Source organism: Strix aluco, chromosome 17 (assembly GCF_031877795.1).
Source record: "Strix aluco isolate bStrAlu1 chromosome 17, bStrAlu1.hap1, whole genome shotgun sequence".
Taxonomy (NCBI): Eukaryota; Metazoa; Chordata; class Aves; order Strigiformes; family Strigidae; genus Strix; species Strix aluco.
Genome location: NC_133947.1, coordinates 9,733,406 through 9,749,366, shown reverse-complemented (window position 1 = coordinate 9,749,366; position 15,961 = coordinate 9,733,406). Strand labels below are relative to the sequence as shown.

Here is a 15,961-nt window from a genome sequence, read left to right as displayed (position 1 = left end):
TGAGACATACATTGATTAAATTACTTACCAGTGGTCACATAGTGGGTGACTCACTGGCAGAGGCAGGAATTAACACCTGCTATTGATAAACTCCTGCCTCCTAGACCCACAGCCTCTTATTTCTAGTGTTGTTCTCTTTCCTCTCTGGACCTTTTTGCCTCTTGCCCACTGTAGGATTTGTTACATGTGCAATTTCCAAGGTGACAATATCTGACCACTGCCAAGAAAATGAGACATCTGTCCTTTGCTACAGACGTACAAAGAAGCTAAAGTTCCTTTTATTTCTTATCTTTTTGGAACATTTTCCCATGTTATGCCTGAGCTGGTGCAGTGCCAGGTCTCCTCTGCTTCCATGCCTCCAGCATTGCACATGATGAAGGTGTTAGCCTGTCCTCTAATATTATTTTCTGTTTTTCTAGAAGCATCTTTGCTGCAGTCTCCCTGAAGTGGGAACACTCTGCCCATACTGTTAGTACAACAGCATAATTGGTTGCAAAAATCAGTGGGTGGGTTTTATAAATCCCAGTTCAGTATTCAGCAAGGTATAACATCTGTTGTGATCAATATTTTAGAGCAAGTCTGTTTGATAAAAAGTTACAGTAAAACCTTTAGCTTCCTACTGAATAGCTAAATAATTCACAGGAGCGCCTTTAATCACTTTGGGCTTCTTGCATTTGAAAGTAACCAGAAAATTCAGAGTAATTCTGTAGAGAGGCAGTATAGCCGCTGGATCGTGTTTCTTAACAAGCTGCTGTAGTGGGAATAAAGTACTTTCAGGTTCTTAATGGCTCCTGAGGTCTGCTGGAGTCAAATCTGGCCAAAAAGTGGTCTCTTCTATCGTTGTTTTTGATGATAATCTTTAAGATAATTTGGCCGGTAAGTGCTAGCAGTCAGGAAATGACACTCTTTCGTTTTAAAAGTCTGCAGAAATGGAACTCTTGGGTGCGTGGGCATCCGCAGCTGCCGCGAAGGCGAAGGCAGAGCAGCGCTCTGGGAGCGAGGGGAGAACAGCCCCGGCCCTGCGCGCCAGGAGCCCCTGCGGCGGGGGCGCTGGGCAGGGCCGCCCCGCCCCGCCTCCCCTCCCCTGCCGGCACCGCCCGCAGCGGAGCGGGCTCTGCCCCCGCGGGGCCGCCGAGCAGCCCCGGGACGAGGCGGCGCCCCCGCCCGGCCCCGCCCGCCCCGCCGCCTTCCCGCGTCCAGCGGCGGGGCCGGGCCGGCTCCTTCCCCCTCCGCGCCCGCTGCCGGCCGCCGCCCGGGCCGCGCCGCGGGGAGCGAAGGTCGGCGGAGGCGCCGGGCCGCTATGGCGGGGGGCCCCGGCTGGGCCGCCGTGCTGGCGCTGCTGGCGCTGCCGGCCCTGCCCCGCCGCGCCGCCGCCGGCTGCGCCTCCCGCGGGCTGTGCTGCCCGGGCCGCGACCCCGCCTGCCTCAGCGCCGGCCGGCGGCCCGACGGCTCCCGCGGGCCCTGCTACTGCGACCAGGCCTGCGCCCGCACCCTCGACTGCTGCCACGACTACGCCCAGGCCTGCCCAGGTGAGTGGCCCGGCGGGGCGGCGGCCGCTCCCGGGTCCGGCCGTCCCCGCTGCCCCCCGAGCACACGGGCACCTGCCGCCCGCGGGGCTCCGCTTGGCTCGGGGGAAGAGCCGGAGCGGGGGATGCTGCAGGCGCTTCTCTTCCCGCCTGGGTTGTGCTGCTCGGAGGTGCGGGGTCCCCCCGCAGCAGGAGCTGGCTGGGCGCGTCAGGATGCTGCGTGTTTGTACAGGACAGGAACGTGAAACGGGCCGCTCCTGGCAGAGTCAGAATCCCGCAGTCCCTTTCCCTGCTGCGGGTCGAATGACGGCGGGTGGGATCAGATCCGCCGCTGCGGTCAGCCCCTGACCGGAGTGTGGGGCCGCAGCTCCGCCGTTCGGGCTGGGACAGCCTCGACCCCGGTGCCGGCGCAGCCGAGTGCCGCGTCCCGGGGAGCACAGCAGCGCTCGCTCCGGAAACTCTTCTGCTAAAGCGCGGACGTGAATTAAGATAAATTATTTTAGTGAGTGGTGCGATCTCGTATTCCCTTCCCACAAACACCATCCTCAAGGAGTCTCACCTGCTCACATAACGCCCCTTTTTTTTTCAAGCCTGCATAGCTATGCCTTAGCAGAGTTTTGCTCTAGGTAGGTGGGCACACATTCCCATGATTTAATTGCCTCTTTGCTTTCAAGAGAGAGGTGGAAATTGGGTGGGAAATAAGTTCATTCCAACGTGATTTGAACAAGCTATGTCTGAATGAGGACAGGCTGGTGAGGCCGCAGCCCACCAGCTCCCGAGTGCAGCAGGGAGCAGCGATGTGCTGCCCGGGGATCCCGCAGCGCGGCCTCACCTCAGCCCCGACGCAGGACACCCCAGCTCTGCGGGGGGGGGGGGGGGGGCAGCCTGGCCGGCCTGCTGGCGGGGGGAAGGGGGGCACGTTAGTGCTGGGTGACACAGTGCCCCCGATGTCTGAACACGGACGGGCTGTCGGGTGCTCCCTCAGTGCTCCCGTGTCTGAATCCCGCTGCTCTCCGCAGTCATCAGGGGTAACTGGGATGGACAGGACCCCCTCGTGTCTCTTCTTCGTATTACAGAAGAGTAATAAGAAAAATGCGTTTGCAGGCCCTTGTTGCGCGTTGTGACGGGGTAGCAAAGGGCAGTCGCTGCTCCCTTTCTGTCCTTTGCAGCCGTACCGGTGTCCCAGCCGCAGCCCTCGCTGCCAGCCCGCTGCCATCCTGTGGCTCACTGGAGGAATAACAGCATCCTGCTTACGGCTGGTTCTGTGCAGGATGGGGTACTTCTGCGTTAATTCTTGTGATTCATTTGTGCTGGATGTAGGGGACCAGTTCTACTTTGGCTTGCATTGCTTTTGTAGCCTGGCCTTTTTTCAGTAGTTTTCTTCCTTCCACCACTAAAGAGCTACTTTATCAAACTGACTTGTAAAGCAGAATATTAAGGCAAAGGCATTCATCTGGCACCAAACAAAACTGAAGAGAACAGAATATTCTGAATAAATCAGATGCACAAAAGGATTATAATGTTCAGTAGCCTACAATCCAATGTACAGGCTTCTTTTGTGGTGCCTTGTTGCCTTTATGAAATGTCTCAATTACTTAGATAATTGATTTAATTCCTAATCTTTGAATAGGTTTAAAAAACTGTTTGTGGTGACTTTAGATGAAGAAGAAAAGCAATACTGTTTGAAAGATCTTCCTGAAGTTTCTGAAGTTAAGGACAGTTTCAAACGAGGTTAACGCAGTAATTAGGGGTTATCTGTTTTCTGTGGAAGAATAAATTGAAATATCAAGCTTGAGCTGCTCAGAAAGGCTGGGATTCACAACAGCATTTAACAGCTTATGTCCCAGTGGGATCAGTGGGACTTGGGCTTTAAAATGCCTTTGTAAATTGGAGTGCGAATACTCTAAGGTGCTGAGCATCCTGGCTCTTAATGGATTTGAATGGGCTCATCCACATCTTTAAACTGAGTGGTAGATTAGGAGTGGAACTGGATTCAGAACCAAGGAATTCCTTGTGCCTGAGCTCAGCATCACGGGTCAAATGTTTCTGTGCTTGGGTAGTTTGCCTCTTGAGTACTCACAGGGACTTTGGTGGAAGGTAGTTTACGAGTGCAGCCCTTCTCTCAGTGCATGTAAGGTGGTGTGTGCTGGCCTTTAGCTGGTCACTGTGTGTGTGAGGCACCCAGTGGCTGAACCAGCAAGGTAGGAGACCTGGTAAGACACCTATTAATTGCTACAACTGAAGTTTGAAGTACTTAGGAGTGCTAGTGTGGTGTATTGTCATACACTGGCCCAGCTCAGTCACAAGATACAGAAGTGCAAGGAGAGGGACTGTAGCCAACTGAGAATAAGTGCGGAAAAAGTAATACATGAATCTAAGCTGACCTGCAAGTGTTTTTCTCCAAAGATACTGTTCTTGATGGCTAGGTTGTGTTGGTTAAGTACGACGGATCGAGTATATCATGGGCTACGGTTCCAGGCTGCCTTTGAGAGAGACCAGCAGGTGAATGCACTTCTGCTGAAGTGATTCCTTGATAGGGAATCTGTTATTGGTAGTTCTCTCCAACAATTCAATCCTATGAAACTCAACTGTGGGCATGCTCATGGGGAAGAGATCACAAAAGGGGATATGTAACACAGGGAATGGTACCAGTGTGTTTCAGGCTGAATGGATGGGATGTTGAATGCTGAAGGAAGGCATTTCTTTAGTTGCTTGGAGGCCAAAGCTTAGGAGTTTAGCACCATGGATACTGTGTGAGAGCAGGTAGGGTGATGTGAATGATGTGAAGATTTTTGAAACATTACTTAGTGCAGGTTCCCAAAATTTAAAGTCATGAGTCACATCCTCAGAATATTTTGGGATTGGTTCCAACACGTACAAAGTAGAAGCCATCGTATTTCATTTTGATTCTTCGGTTCAACTCCAGCCTGCCATGCGATGCTCCAGACTCCATGGCTGGTCATCATTTGCTGTGTGACATCTCACAAGAGAAGTCAGTAAGATTTTGGGCCTTATCTGCATGAAGGGTCTACAACACCCTGCCTTTCCTCCTGCTCTTTATCCTGCTCTATCCCTACCACTCAATTTGACCTCATCTAATTTTAAAACTTTTCTCAGTTCATCCAGTGCAGGTCCCAGTGTGCAGGGTAGGCTTGCAGTGGTGTAGGAGAGGGAGGTGACTGGCCCCATGTAGACCAGCCTGGATGGCTGGAGCTTCTGGGCAGGTAATTTCCTGGGATCTGCCCAACCCAACTGTGGGACAGGTGTGAAATAAGGAAGGTTGTACTGAGCTATGCCAAAAAGTGTCTTTTCTGGAGAAGACACATCACTGGCATCATTTTTATAACCTTCCACATCCCTGTTTGTTACTCTTCCTCCAGTTATCCCCTGTGTTGTATCTCAGTGGAGTGTCTGGAGTGGCTGTGCAGAGCCTTGCAAGACAACGTACCGTGTTCGGAGGAGGCACGTCATCCAGGAGCCCAGGAACGGAGGAGAGGCGTGTCCTCCTCTGGAGGAGAGGGCTGGCTGTGTGGAGTACTGGACTCGGCAAGGAACAGAGTGCAAACAGTCCCTGAGTAAGTCCACTGAAAATGTAAGTGTCTGGGTAATCAGGGTTGGACTCTTGTTTGGGTCAGCAGAGCTGATCTTTCTTTACTGTATTTGAAAAGAGTTGTTTCCAGACACCAGCATGTTTGCTCTAGGCCTGTCTGGTGTAATTGAGAACTGAGCTCCTCACACAGGGGCTTAGAGATATCCTGGTACAGTGTTCGAAAGCAGTGCCTGCCCTTTGCTGTGATCTGCTGTGTTCAGAAGGGAAACCTGACAGGCCTGTTGTCATCTCACTTATATAAGTGTAAGTGTCTGGCAATTTTGATAGATTTGGTAGATTTATGCCTGTTTAAAACTTCTGTAAGTGGGTTTTGAGCACTTTTTTTCCCCTTTTTTGTATATATATTTTTTTATTTGATGAGTCATCTGCAAAAAGTCATGAAGGAGCAATACCCATCAAAGGCAAGATAGAACTTCTCTGCACTGGAGCAGAGTGCAGATGCAAGAGACCTCCAGCTAGTTTCTGGACAAAAAGTCTGATTTCAGTTTGTTCAAATCAGCTTTTCATGACATACATTTACTGATTTTTTAGAAGAACTCCTTGTCATTTTTGCTGGTATTTTGGAGTCAAAATCTGTCCAGTCTGGATGCTGGCTACAACTGACTTCTTCAAACACGTTGAGAGTTGGTATTAAGTGAATATTGCCCCCCTGCTCTGTCTTTTGGTTGTGCCTGATAAGTAGGCTTACTCTGCTCAGGCAAAAATCTGGCAACAGTACAGATTCTTTTGTCAGTGAAATGGTTGGTGGTCATGGATAATAAGAAAATACAGAGTTAGAATTGTTTTTGACTCCTGCTGAAGATAAAACTATCTGACATTAAAGGCCCATCTTTACTGTTTTACAGACATAAACAGCCTTAGTGCACTATTGCCACTTACACTATGTACTCTTTCTCTTTGCTATACACAGTCCCAGCATTAATAACAACAGGAGGGTTTGGAAAAGCGAGGAAAAAAAGAGCTGCAGCTGATGGCAATGGACGAGCAGGGTAAGTAGGAGGCTCAGGACAGGAGTTCAGTCATACTCCACCTTCAACGTCTCTGGTTGCAGTTTGGGGCCCAGCTTTTTGCTGATCAGAATTGGTGTTTCCCAGCAGAAGGGTGGCACTTCACTAGAGCAGGGTGCTGCTCTCCCCCCAGTGACAGCCATATCTGCAGTGCATCTGAAGGTTGTGGGTTTGCCTTGATGTAAGACCAGTACAAGACTGAAATTCAGCTCTCACTTCATGGCATTGCTGCTGTTAAAGGTTGTATGATCAAAAAGCCAAAGACCATTCACTTCAGCTCTTCCCATTGTGGAATCTGGTGCACTTCTTTACATAAATGGAGTAAATTCTCAGGGGGCAGAATTTGCTGTCATGTTGCATGGGAAGCACATCCTTCTCCCATTTCAGCCCCCCTTGGCTGTAACACTGCCTGTTTTCCCCTGCAGCACTGTTGCACAGCACAGGTACAGGCAGGATTGTGCAGAAAGCTCTGATGCCTTTTACCTTCTGAGACACAACCATCTCTGCGTGTGCTGCTCTGCCTCTGGGCTGGTGCCTTGAACGCAGGGGAGCTTGGCATCAGCCTTCTCAGTCCTCTTTTCCAGCTGGGGTCATTGCTAGCAGCGACACAGTGACGATGGGAAGGTTATCTTCCACCCTGTGACCCTTGTACACAGCTTTGCAAGCTAGTTATTCCCCAGAGGTTCTTATTGCGGTCTCTGGTGGTTTGCCTCTTTCTTATTGAGAGCTGCCATTCCTGTAAACACTGTGTAGAGCTTCCCAGAGCTGCTCTTGCAGCATGAAGCAGCCATGCACTTGTTGCTTTGTTTCCCCACGTGCTGTTGTACGTGTAAGTATTTCCATAGTGCGTGGGTGCATCCATCCCCCTCACTTAAGTGTCTGAAGGAAAGAGCATCTGTTCACCCTGAGCTTCCTTGGACTCCTCATTAGTTGAGCCTTCTCCCTGTAAAATTCAAAAATGTGAGCACAGCTCTATTGCACACGTATTTAACCTTGCTCCCTTTCCTTCAGATAAGACCAGGAAGCAAACTGCTTGCATAGTTCAGTGTGCTACTTGAAGGTGTTTGGAAATCCGTGTGATGACTGATAAAGAACCAGTCTAGACTAGAACCTAATTCTTTGCTGTGTTTGTAGACGATTACTGAACTTCCTTGCTTTTCCTCTCCAAACAAGGCCAGTTCTTTTGTGCTTTTCTCTCAGGTTTGGTTAAAATCAGAAGCACAGAAAAGTCTGACCAGGGCAGAAGTGCTGTGTCAATCTGGTAGTCCTCCCACTGAGACAGGACAACCTCACTCTGTGTCTTAGGAGGGAGATCATCACAAGGAAAACTTCTACAGACCGAATCTTAGCTCCTGCTGCAAGTTGCTCTACAAAACCCATTATAAGTGACTGAGAGTAGAGGACAGAGAAACTGTGGTTCAGCAAATGGATACCAGACTTGGTATCAGAGGACATGTTGGGTTTTTTTGGCTTTAGTCAAATGCTTGACCAATCTGTATCTCTATTTGTAAAAAGACATGCCAGTAATACCTGATGCTTTTGATATGTCAGTTGAAAACACCAGCAGAGTAGTTTTATTCCTCATTTAACCTTGTCAAAATGCAGATACACCACATGTTCTGGTTTTTATGACCTTGGATGTTTGGGGGGGTTTTGTTTTTTGTTTTTCTTAATTAGTGATCTATGGTCACCCAATTTAGTCTGGCTCTTCCAGTCCCGTGGAGGGCTCTGATCTGGTTATTGAGCTAACCTACCCGGTTATTTTGGTTGCAGGTACTGTGTTGAATTCCAGCTTGTGGCCATCATGCCGGGCTGCTTGCACAGCCACCACTCGTACACTCACTGGATGCAGTATCTCAGGGAGGGCCACACCGTCTGTGTGGAGTGTCAGCACCCAGCTTTAGACTCCAGAAGTCTACATTGTTATGGGGATGGCAGTGGAAGCAAAAAGTAAGAGTTTTATCGTTTGTTTTCATGTTGAGTTATTCACTCTTCTCTATTGATCTGCTTGTCCCAGTTTCATAATGCGTTGCATGCAGCCCTCTGGAGCACTTTACATGTATTAATTGGTCTTTGTTGCATACCATGAGTTTCTTGCAGAGATTAAATGACCTGGTGAAGCTTGCATATTAAACCAGTGGCAGAGCCAGGACTGAAGTGTGGGAGTACCTGTACTTAGTCTGCTAAATCTCATGGACTTTTTAAGTGGCACAGTCGTGGAGTTTTTTTGTTTAAAAGACACTCCAGCCATGCTTCTAAGGTTAACAGTCCTGTCAGATATCAAATAAAACCAAATCTGTTTCTGAGTTTTAAGCCCTGGGGATTTTGTTTCTACAAGTGACCCTTTATGAGTATTTCTGGCAAGTGGCAGCTGGTTTATGGACTTGGGGTATGTGCTGTCACCTGAGGTTGTGTGGAAGTACTGTTAAATCTTTGCACTTCCAACATCCTTTTCCTGGAAAGCTGAAGAAGCTTTGGGGTGATTGATGGGGACCACCCAGGTTGTACAAATTGGGCAGACTTCAGCAAAGATGAAGGGAATAGCTTGAAGCTGTGAAACACATCTGTGGCAGAGCCAGCAACAGAGGAGTCCTGGCTTCCAGGCCTCTGCTGTGGTCTCTGGAGGCACAGGTTCTGCACTGCTTTTATCCTGATACTCTTAACCCCATGGTTAGTTTATTAAAAGCATTCTCTGAAACTGGTTAGCAGCCCTGCCTAAAAAGTCATTGCCTGTCAGTGCTGGGCCAGGGGTATTTTTAAAACTTAGATAAACGTTGGAATAAGCTCATTTGAATTAGAAACTCTGAAGTAGGATTGTCTGGCCTCAAGCACACAATGTATTGCACTACCAAGACTGCCACTAATGGCCTTTTTAGGCAGGGTTTTTCTCAGACTTCTAATAAGAGGAAGTCACATTAGAGTCTTTTCCTTCCCTGCCTCAGCTTATTATGTACAAAGGTTCCAAAAGCTTTTAGATAAAGAAGAAAAAAAATCTTTAACTGTTGTGGCCAGGAGTAGCTCTTACCTGCATTCAACAGGTAAATGATTATGAAAGCTTACAATAATGTTATTTTACTAAAACCCTGGAGCCAGACAGGAACATCAGATTAAGTGAAATAAAAAAATATATTCAGGAATTCATTTCCTCATTGGGCTGTGAAAAGAGGAGGGCATTTTCATTTGCCTGATCTGGTGAACAGCACTGTACTTGGAATGGAAGCTCAAAGAAAATGGGACTGTGTCCTTCAGGAATGATGATCTGATCATCAGGTGTTGGCAGGCTGAAGGCTGGAGAGGGGCAGCGATAATGGAGTTGGGGTCAATGGTGACTGGTTCACTGAAGTCAGGGCTCAGCCCATGTCTCAGCAGATGGTTTAAATCCATCCTAATTGAGCAGAGCCTAGAAATTGTTCCCAGAGTCTTGCTGGAGGTCTGTTAGATGAACTGGTGGGTCTGTTCCATTATAGGCATGTGAGAGCCAGCAGGGAAGCCAACTTTTAACACAGTGAGCTTTTACCCCTCCAGTGTTACTGGCTATCATGTCAAATGAAGTCATGTCTGTGGCATCTTCTAGGCAGGTATGAGCTCTCTGTGCATGTGCCAAGCTGAGGTACTGTGTGTGTTCACTTGGATTCATTGCCAGGGTAATAACATAGGCTTGGAGGACTGGCAGGGCTGGCCTGAGCAGTGAACAAAGCTCCTGCCTACAAAAGGTAATGGAGATGTATTTTAAGCCTCCTTGAACCAGCAGTGCTGGGCAGCTTTGTCAGAGATGAATGTGTGCCTGGCTGGAGGAACATGAATGATGGTCTGCAGCTTCCTCATCCTGTGTGTGTGTGATGTTTCATACAAATCTTTTAGATAACTCCCATGTATCCCCTAGATAAGTAACCTTCAGGGCATGGTCTGGTGTTCTTTATCACTGTTTGACCTTACAGTGATGGGTCAAGGAGATTGTTGTCCAGGGCTGGGTATCTTGCTTGATTTTCTTGATATCAACATCTCAAGTGCAAGTATTTACTATAGGTATTCTTTGTATGAACGGAGCTATCGCCTAATTTGTTTCCAGAAATAATACACCTTTTTTAGCAGGTTGCATGGAGGAAAAAACTGACCTCTGTGATCTCTGAGCAGAAATTGGACTGTTGGTGGGGACAGCCATTGAGCAGGCCGAGGGAAATGCTGTGAGAAGGGTTCTGCGTTCTGTTAGAATGAGTGGCCGTATCTGGGCGTGCAGTCTTGCAAGGGAGCAGTGCTGTGAGGGGGCCACATGGTGAGCTCCTCAGGCTGGGATTCGCTGGCCAGGTGTGAAGGAAGTAAATGTGATGTTTGTAAAGAAAGGTGGAAGAAGATGGGAAGGCACCTGTTGCCCCGAGAAAGAGGATGGTGGGAGGCCAAAGCTGATGCCAGCGCCTAGGATGCAGCCTGTGTCGAGTTTGCCTAGATCTGCTCACAAGTCTCTGGCTGTATGCCCAGTTCACCCTCATTTTGAATTTTTGCTGGTGTAACTCTGCCAGGAGACGTGGACAGTTTGTGGTGACCTCAGAGCGGTGGTTATGCCGCCTGGCCTGGCGCTCGGGGGCTGCCGGCGGAGGCTGTGTGGGGAAGCGTGCGCAGCTGCGCCTGTCCCACCCACGCCGTGCTGCGCTTTGCTTCTCGCCCTGGCAGTTCGGCAGCTTGCGCCAGCGTTTAGTTCCCCGAGATATTGTTCCAAGAGTGACTGTCAGGAAGGAAAACATCTGACAGAGTTTAAAATAAACTCAGCAATGCTGGTATATTTTGATGAGTGTTTCCTAATTATCTTCTTGTGTCTAAGTGGAGTCTGGCTTATAAATGCTTCAAGTTAAAGAGAGATGCTTGTTATCTGTGCCTTCCACCTGTCTCCCACACTGTAGAAGATACTAGTTCATTTTAACCCCTGTTATGCAAGCTCTGGAAGTTTCCCAAAGTCCTTGATTTATGGCCAGATCTGTGGCCATCAGGGGAGGATAGCTAGGGTAATCTAGCTTGCACTGTCTTCTTTCTTCTAGAAGGTTATGATACAAACATGGCAGAGCATTGAGCTGGGAAATTGATCTGTTAATTTTGGATCATCTTCTGAGAGATCTACAAATAAAGCACAGACTTGACATCTGTGAAATTGTTACTCAGCCTGTGTCTAGGAGGATCAGCTGCTCTTCATCATCTGGAGCAAGATGAGACGGTTGTAGCACATAACATAAATGTCCAGACTGCAGCAGTTTATGCCCATGCTCATGGGGTAGAGGGAGAGAGAGAACGGATGGGCTTGATTTATAGCAATATCAGTATTTGCCTTCCCCACCAGCAAGATGAGAGTAAGCAAGTTTAGCTTATGTGTTTAAGGAGTAAAGCCTTTTAAAGGTAAAGCTGCAGCCCGGAGTTTTGAAGGGTATGGGACTGCTCTGTGTGCAGCCTGCTTTATCTGGGATCTTAATCCTCCCTGTGCAGATTCTGGTATTTTGAAATGACCCCAAGTCAAAAGAAAAATACAATGAGCCTTTTCCAACCATGTGTGATGCATAAAACCCAGCTCTGGAGCATGACATCTCATTAAACCAAGGGCAGGTTTATCCTTGTGGAGCTAGAACAATAATTCCAGTTTCCACAGAACTATAAAACAAGCAGAAGTTAGGGGTCTTTTGGGCTATTCTGTGGGCAGCTCTCTGCACAGGGCAAGAGTTAATCCAGTTGTGGTATTTGTGCTTCTCCAAAGGTCAGGGCTGGGACACACTGATGTGAGGAATTCCCTTAAACCACTAAATGCTAAAATCTGGGAAGGGGCACAGTGCTATAGCAAAATTTCAGTTTCTGTGGCCATTAGGCCAGCGTTGCTTGGGCAGCCACGGATTGTGAAAAATGGCCTGTGGATCTGCTTGTCTGTTTTAACAGGATATTTCTCTGTTCAGTTCTGGTTAATGTATTGATGGACTGCCTGGGAGAAAAGGGGTGGGTGAGTTGGTTGGTTGATTTTTTGCCCTCTACTTAAGAGGTCTGTGAGTAACCTTGTTCCAACACTTGTGCGTCTGGTACCTCCAGCCAGCTGCCATCCAGAAGCCGTTGTTAGTCTGTAGCTCTTAGCAAGGCGGAAAAGCTTAGGCAAGTGTTCCACTAACGTGGTTATCCGGAGATGCTCGTGTCCCTGCACCTGCTCACGCAGACACGGGCTGTGTATTGTGTGATAGGTGCTTATTCAGTATCTCGGTGGCTATGGGTGGCAACAGAGGTCTGCCTGCTGAGAGGGAGCATGGTGTTACAAAGAAAAATGGAGAAAGAGGTGCTTTGCCCACTTTACAACCTGTCAGGTGTTTCAATACAGGAGTTATGGGGATGTCGGTGTGCTTTGTGAGTTGTTGCATGCAATGCTGGGCACCTCAAGGGAATGTTTCTGTGAATCCTTTTGGACTTAACATCTACAGTATGTGCTGCTCTGGGTTTTTCCAGCCCAGTGTTCATGACTGATTGTGGCTTTGCTTCACACTGTTATAATCCTATGGAGGGTCACTGTGGTTGCTTCCTTACAACGGAAAGGCAGAATTGGTTCCATGGAGGGAAAATGAATGTTAGCAAACTAATGGGATTTACTGGGTGATTTAAGCCCTTGTTGTACAAGTGGCTGCCCTGCAGCAGAGGTGCAGCACATTAACTTTCTCCCTCTTATGATTGTGTTTCAGCAATCAGCTGTTGCACTGGCAGGCAGTAGGAAATCCTCGGTGCAAGGGAACCTGGAAGAGAATTCGCCAGCTGGACACTTGCTCCTGTCCTTCTGTTCACAGCTTCTTGTTCATCTAACTTCTGCTGACAGTCCCAGCAAGCGAGTGCTGTGTCGGCTTGTCTGGCACCAACGTGCAGCAGCAGTAGGAGCCACAACCATGACTTCTCCATGTCAGAGGCCATGCCACTTACTTTCAAGAGGTTGCTGAGGCATCCTGAATCCTCTCTGTCTGTGTATACTCCTTGATTCTCAAAGAAATCAGGCTGGCTGTGAAGTGCCAATCTCTTTTCTGCCCATCCACACCTGACAGAGGCCTGTCTGACCCCGATGACATCTTGCAAATTCCCCCTTTCTTGAGAGGAATGAGAATTCACCAAATAAGAAATTGGACAAAAAAAGGCCATATGAACCCAGGTTTAATTATTATTTTCCTAAAGTCTCAATGAAGAATCAACAAAGCAAAATAAACTAACTCAAGTGCCTTCTTTTCATTGCAGTGGCACTTCTTTGTGGATGCTTCCTGCTTGTGCTTATATATCTTTTCCTTTTGTTTTCACCCTGCCTGGTCTCATCATTTCATATTGATCCTCAGTCTTACAGAGGGTTGATCTTGTGCTGCTGAGATAATGGCAAAACTTAGAAATGAGCCTGTTCAAATCTGTGAGAATAGAAGGTACCAGGGATAAATGGGCCCTTGGACTTCAGGTTTCAAGGAGCATCTCCGAGTTGCCCCAGAACGCCGTGGAGTCCTGGGCCTCTAAATAGGAAGTCGTCCCAGCTGTACCAGGAGGACTAGTTATAGCCTTGTGTTTTCAACTGGAAAATATTTTAAATATTTTCTTTATATCTGCTGATTTCTATTCATACTTTTCAATAAATGAAAATAAAGGACACTAGAGACATTCTCCCAGTGTGTATTTATTTGATTAATCTGTATAGTGCCATCTTTTTAGTGCCTGAACCTGCTTAATTTGTTCCAGCCAATCTTGCTGCTGACTCTTCTGCTCCAGCAGGTAAGACTGGTGGAAAAGTTGCTGCTGTCCAGTTCCAGAACTACTCAGGATTTACAGGTGGAAGTCCAGCTACCACTGTGCAGAAGTGGATGTGATATTTCTTTTAATACACACATACTTCTGAATCTGCTTAAACAAAATTACGGAATGGACTTGCGCTTCATGGCAGAGCACTGCAGTGGTAAGCATCTAGGTAACTAAATTTGTCAAAACTCAGGTGAGTGCTTGGGGGTGGCTCCAGAAGAGAATTTTAGTGCTCAAGTCTGACTAGTCTAGATTTGGATCATGAAACCTATCTAGTGACCATGTTGAGGGTCTTTCATGGAAACGTTAAAGGGCACTGTGTATACGTGCTTGAGATGCTTAGAGGTGGGTGCAGTACGGCGATGAGAGGTCTGAAAGCACCCGATGCCTCCTGGCCAGTACAGTAGGGATTTGAAAGCAAGGCTCTGCTTTTCATTATATATTACAAGCTGTCTCTGTGGATTTATGACTCACAGTGGGATGATCTTATCTCAGAGTAGCAAGATTTTAAGAATAAAAAAGCTTGTTCTTCACTGCCTGACATAATCTGTAACTAACTTGTGGCCTGCTCAGGAGGACTTGCTGGTTTGTGAGCAGAGGGATGGAATCTTCAGAGAGATGACTTGGGAGTAAATAAGTACATAATTTGGGATTTTGCAGTGAGGAATCTTTATCAGGCTGGAAGCCAGTTTCATTTTCTTGGTGGAGATATGTAATCATACTGGCGTTTAGTCGTTGGAAGGTTTTCTTTGTCCTGCAGAAGCCCCGTATTGGGCCATAGGACTGTAAAGAGGTGACCGGTCATTTCAGGAGCAGAATGGAGCCAGCTATTGGAAGCATCTTTCATTTTCAAAAATCTATCCAAACTTTGACAGCATGAAACCCTGCTCTTATCAGACGCTTTCAGACTTGAGTACTGAATCTATAAATGATGCGGTTTTTGCTTAATAATGCTTAAAAAGCTTAGTCTTCAACAAGTTGCATTCACCCCAGTGCCCTTCTATGACGTCAGAGCCAGTTGAGTAGGAAGAGGCTGTATTGCAAAGTTGTAAATGATAGTGTCAGGTGGGAAAAGTTTTTATTGTCATCAGTGAAACAATGTAGTACCTTAAAGCACCTTAATTGCAATCCCTTTAATTTACTGAATACTTAAGTGTTAGCTGTACTATATTTGTGTGTAAGACTTTTATTAAATTGTTACAGTACTTGCTGTCAAATATTTAGTCCTGACATTAATCTGTTTGGTTCTGAACCTTTCAGGGTAGAAGACTACCTTCCTGTTTCAGGATCTGAGAATAAGTGAGCCTTAAAAGAGGTTATTTTGATAGTAGTTTGTTTTATTCTGGCAGAAACTCTAGGAAACTCTGGCCAGTTTCAGTATAATTTGATGTGCAGGAAGTTTGCAGAATTGTTCTCTGAAGTGAGTGAAGGTCGCTGTGGAGAGTTGACAAGTTTGAGAATAGGCTGCTCAGAAGTAGTATTCTGGGTCAGATCACTACAGAGTGTGGGCTTGATTATATTTTTTGGAGGCTCACAGTAAGTTTGTTAAATGCATTTTAGGTTGACCAAAACTGCTTGTGAATTCATGCCACATTTGATGATTAGTCCTCATAGAAAGAGGGGGATTTAGAAGTGGTGAAATGTTTTTATACTTCCTAAATGAAGTCTTTTGATCTTTGATTTTGGAATTTTATTTCAAGATTGAAACAATCTGAGTCAAACAAAATATTTTATTCAAACCCCTTCTTGTTTTCAAGTTTCTGTTTTGAAGAAAATATTGGAGAAAAAAACCCCTCATTTTGAATTGACCAAAATGATTTCTTTATCAGTAGTGCTCTCTTTTGGGTCCTGCTTGTGACACAGCCGTGATACTAAATCTGTCTGTTCCTATGGCCAATAACTTGTTGGTCAGGGTTTTCTTTGCTGCCACCTCATCCCTGAGAGCTGATAACATGAGGTCTTAACAAGAGCTGCTGATGGTAACATGGTAGGACTTCCAGTCTTTTGCTTCTGTCACTGTAGCCTGGGCATGCAGGTTTATGAAAGAA

General features: G+C 47.0%; 1 protein-coding gene across 1 annotated transcript; it reads left to right on the top strand.

The window, feature by feature from the left end:
• Positions 1 to 1,300: 1,300 nt before the first annotated feature.
• LOC141931232 (somatomedin-B and thrombospondin type-1 domain-containing protein-like) lies at positions 1,301 to 13,781 on the top strand. Its single transcript, XM_074843118.1, has 5 exons — positions 1,301 to 1,529; positions 4,907 to 5,101; positions 6,047 to 6,125; positions 7,917 to 8,093; positions 12,836 to 13,781. The coding sequence occupies exons 1-5, from the start codon at positions 1,301 to 1,303 to the stop codon at positions 12,951 to 12,953; spliced, it is 798 nt and encodes a 265-aa protein (XP_074699219.1). The 3' UTR covers positions 12,954 to 13,781.
• Positions 13,782 to 15,961: the final 2,180 nt, after the last annotated feature.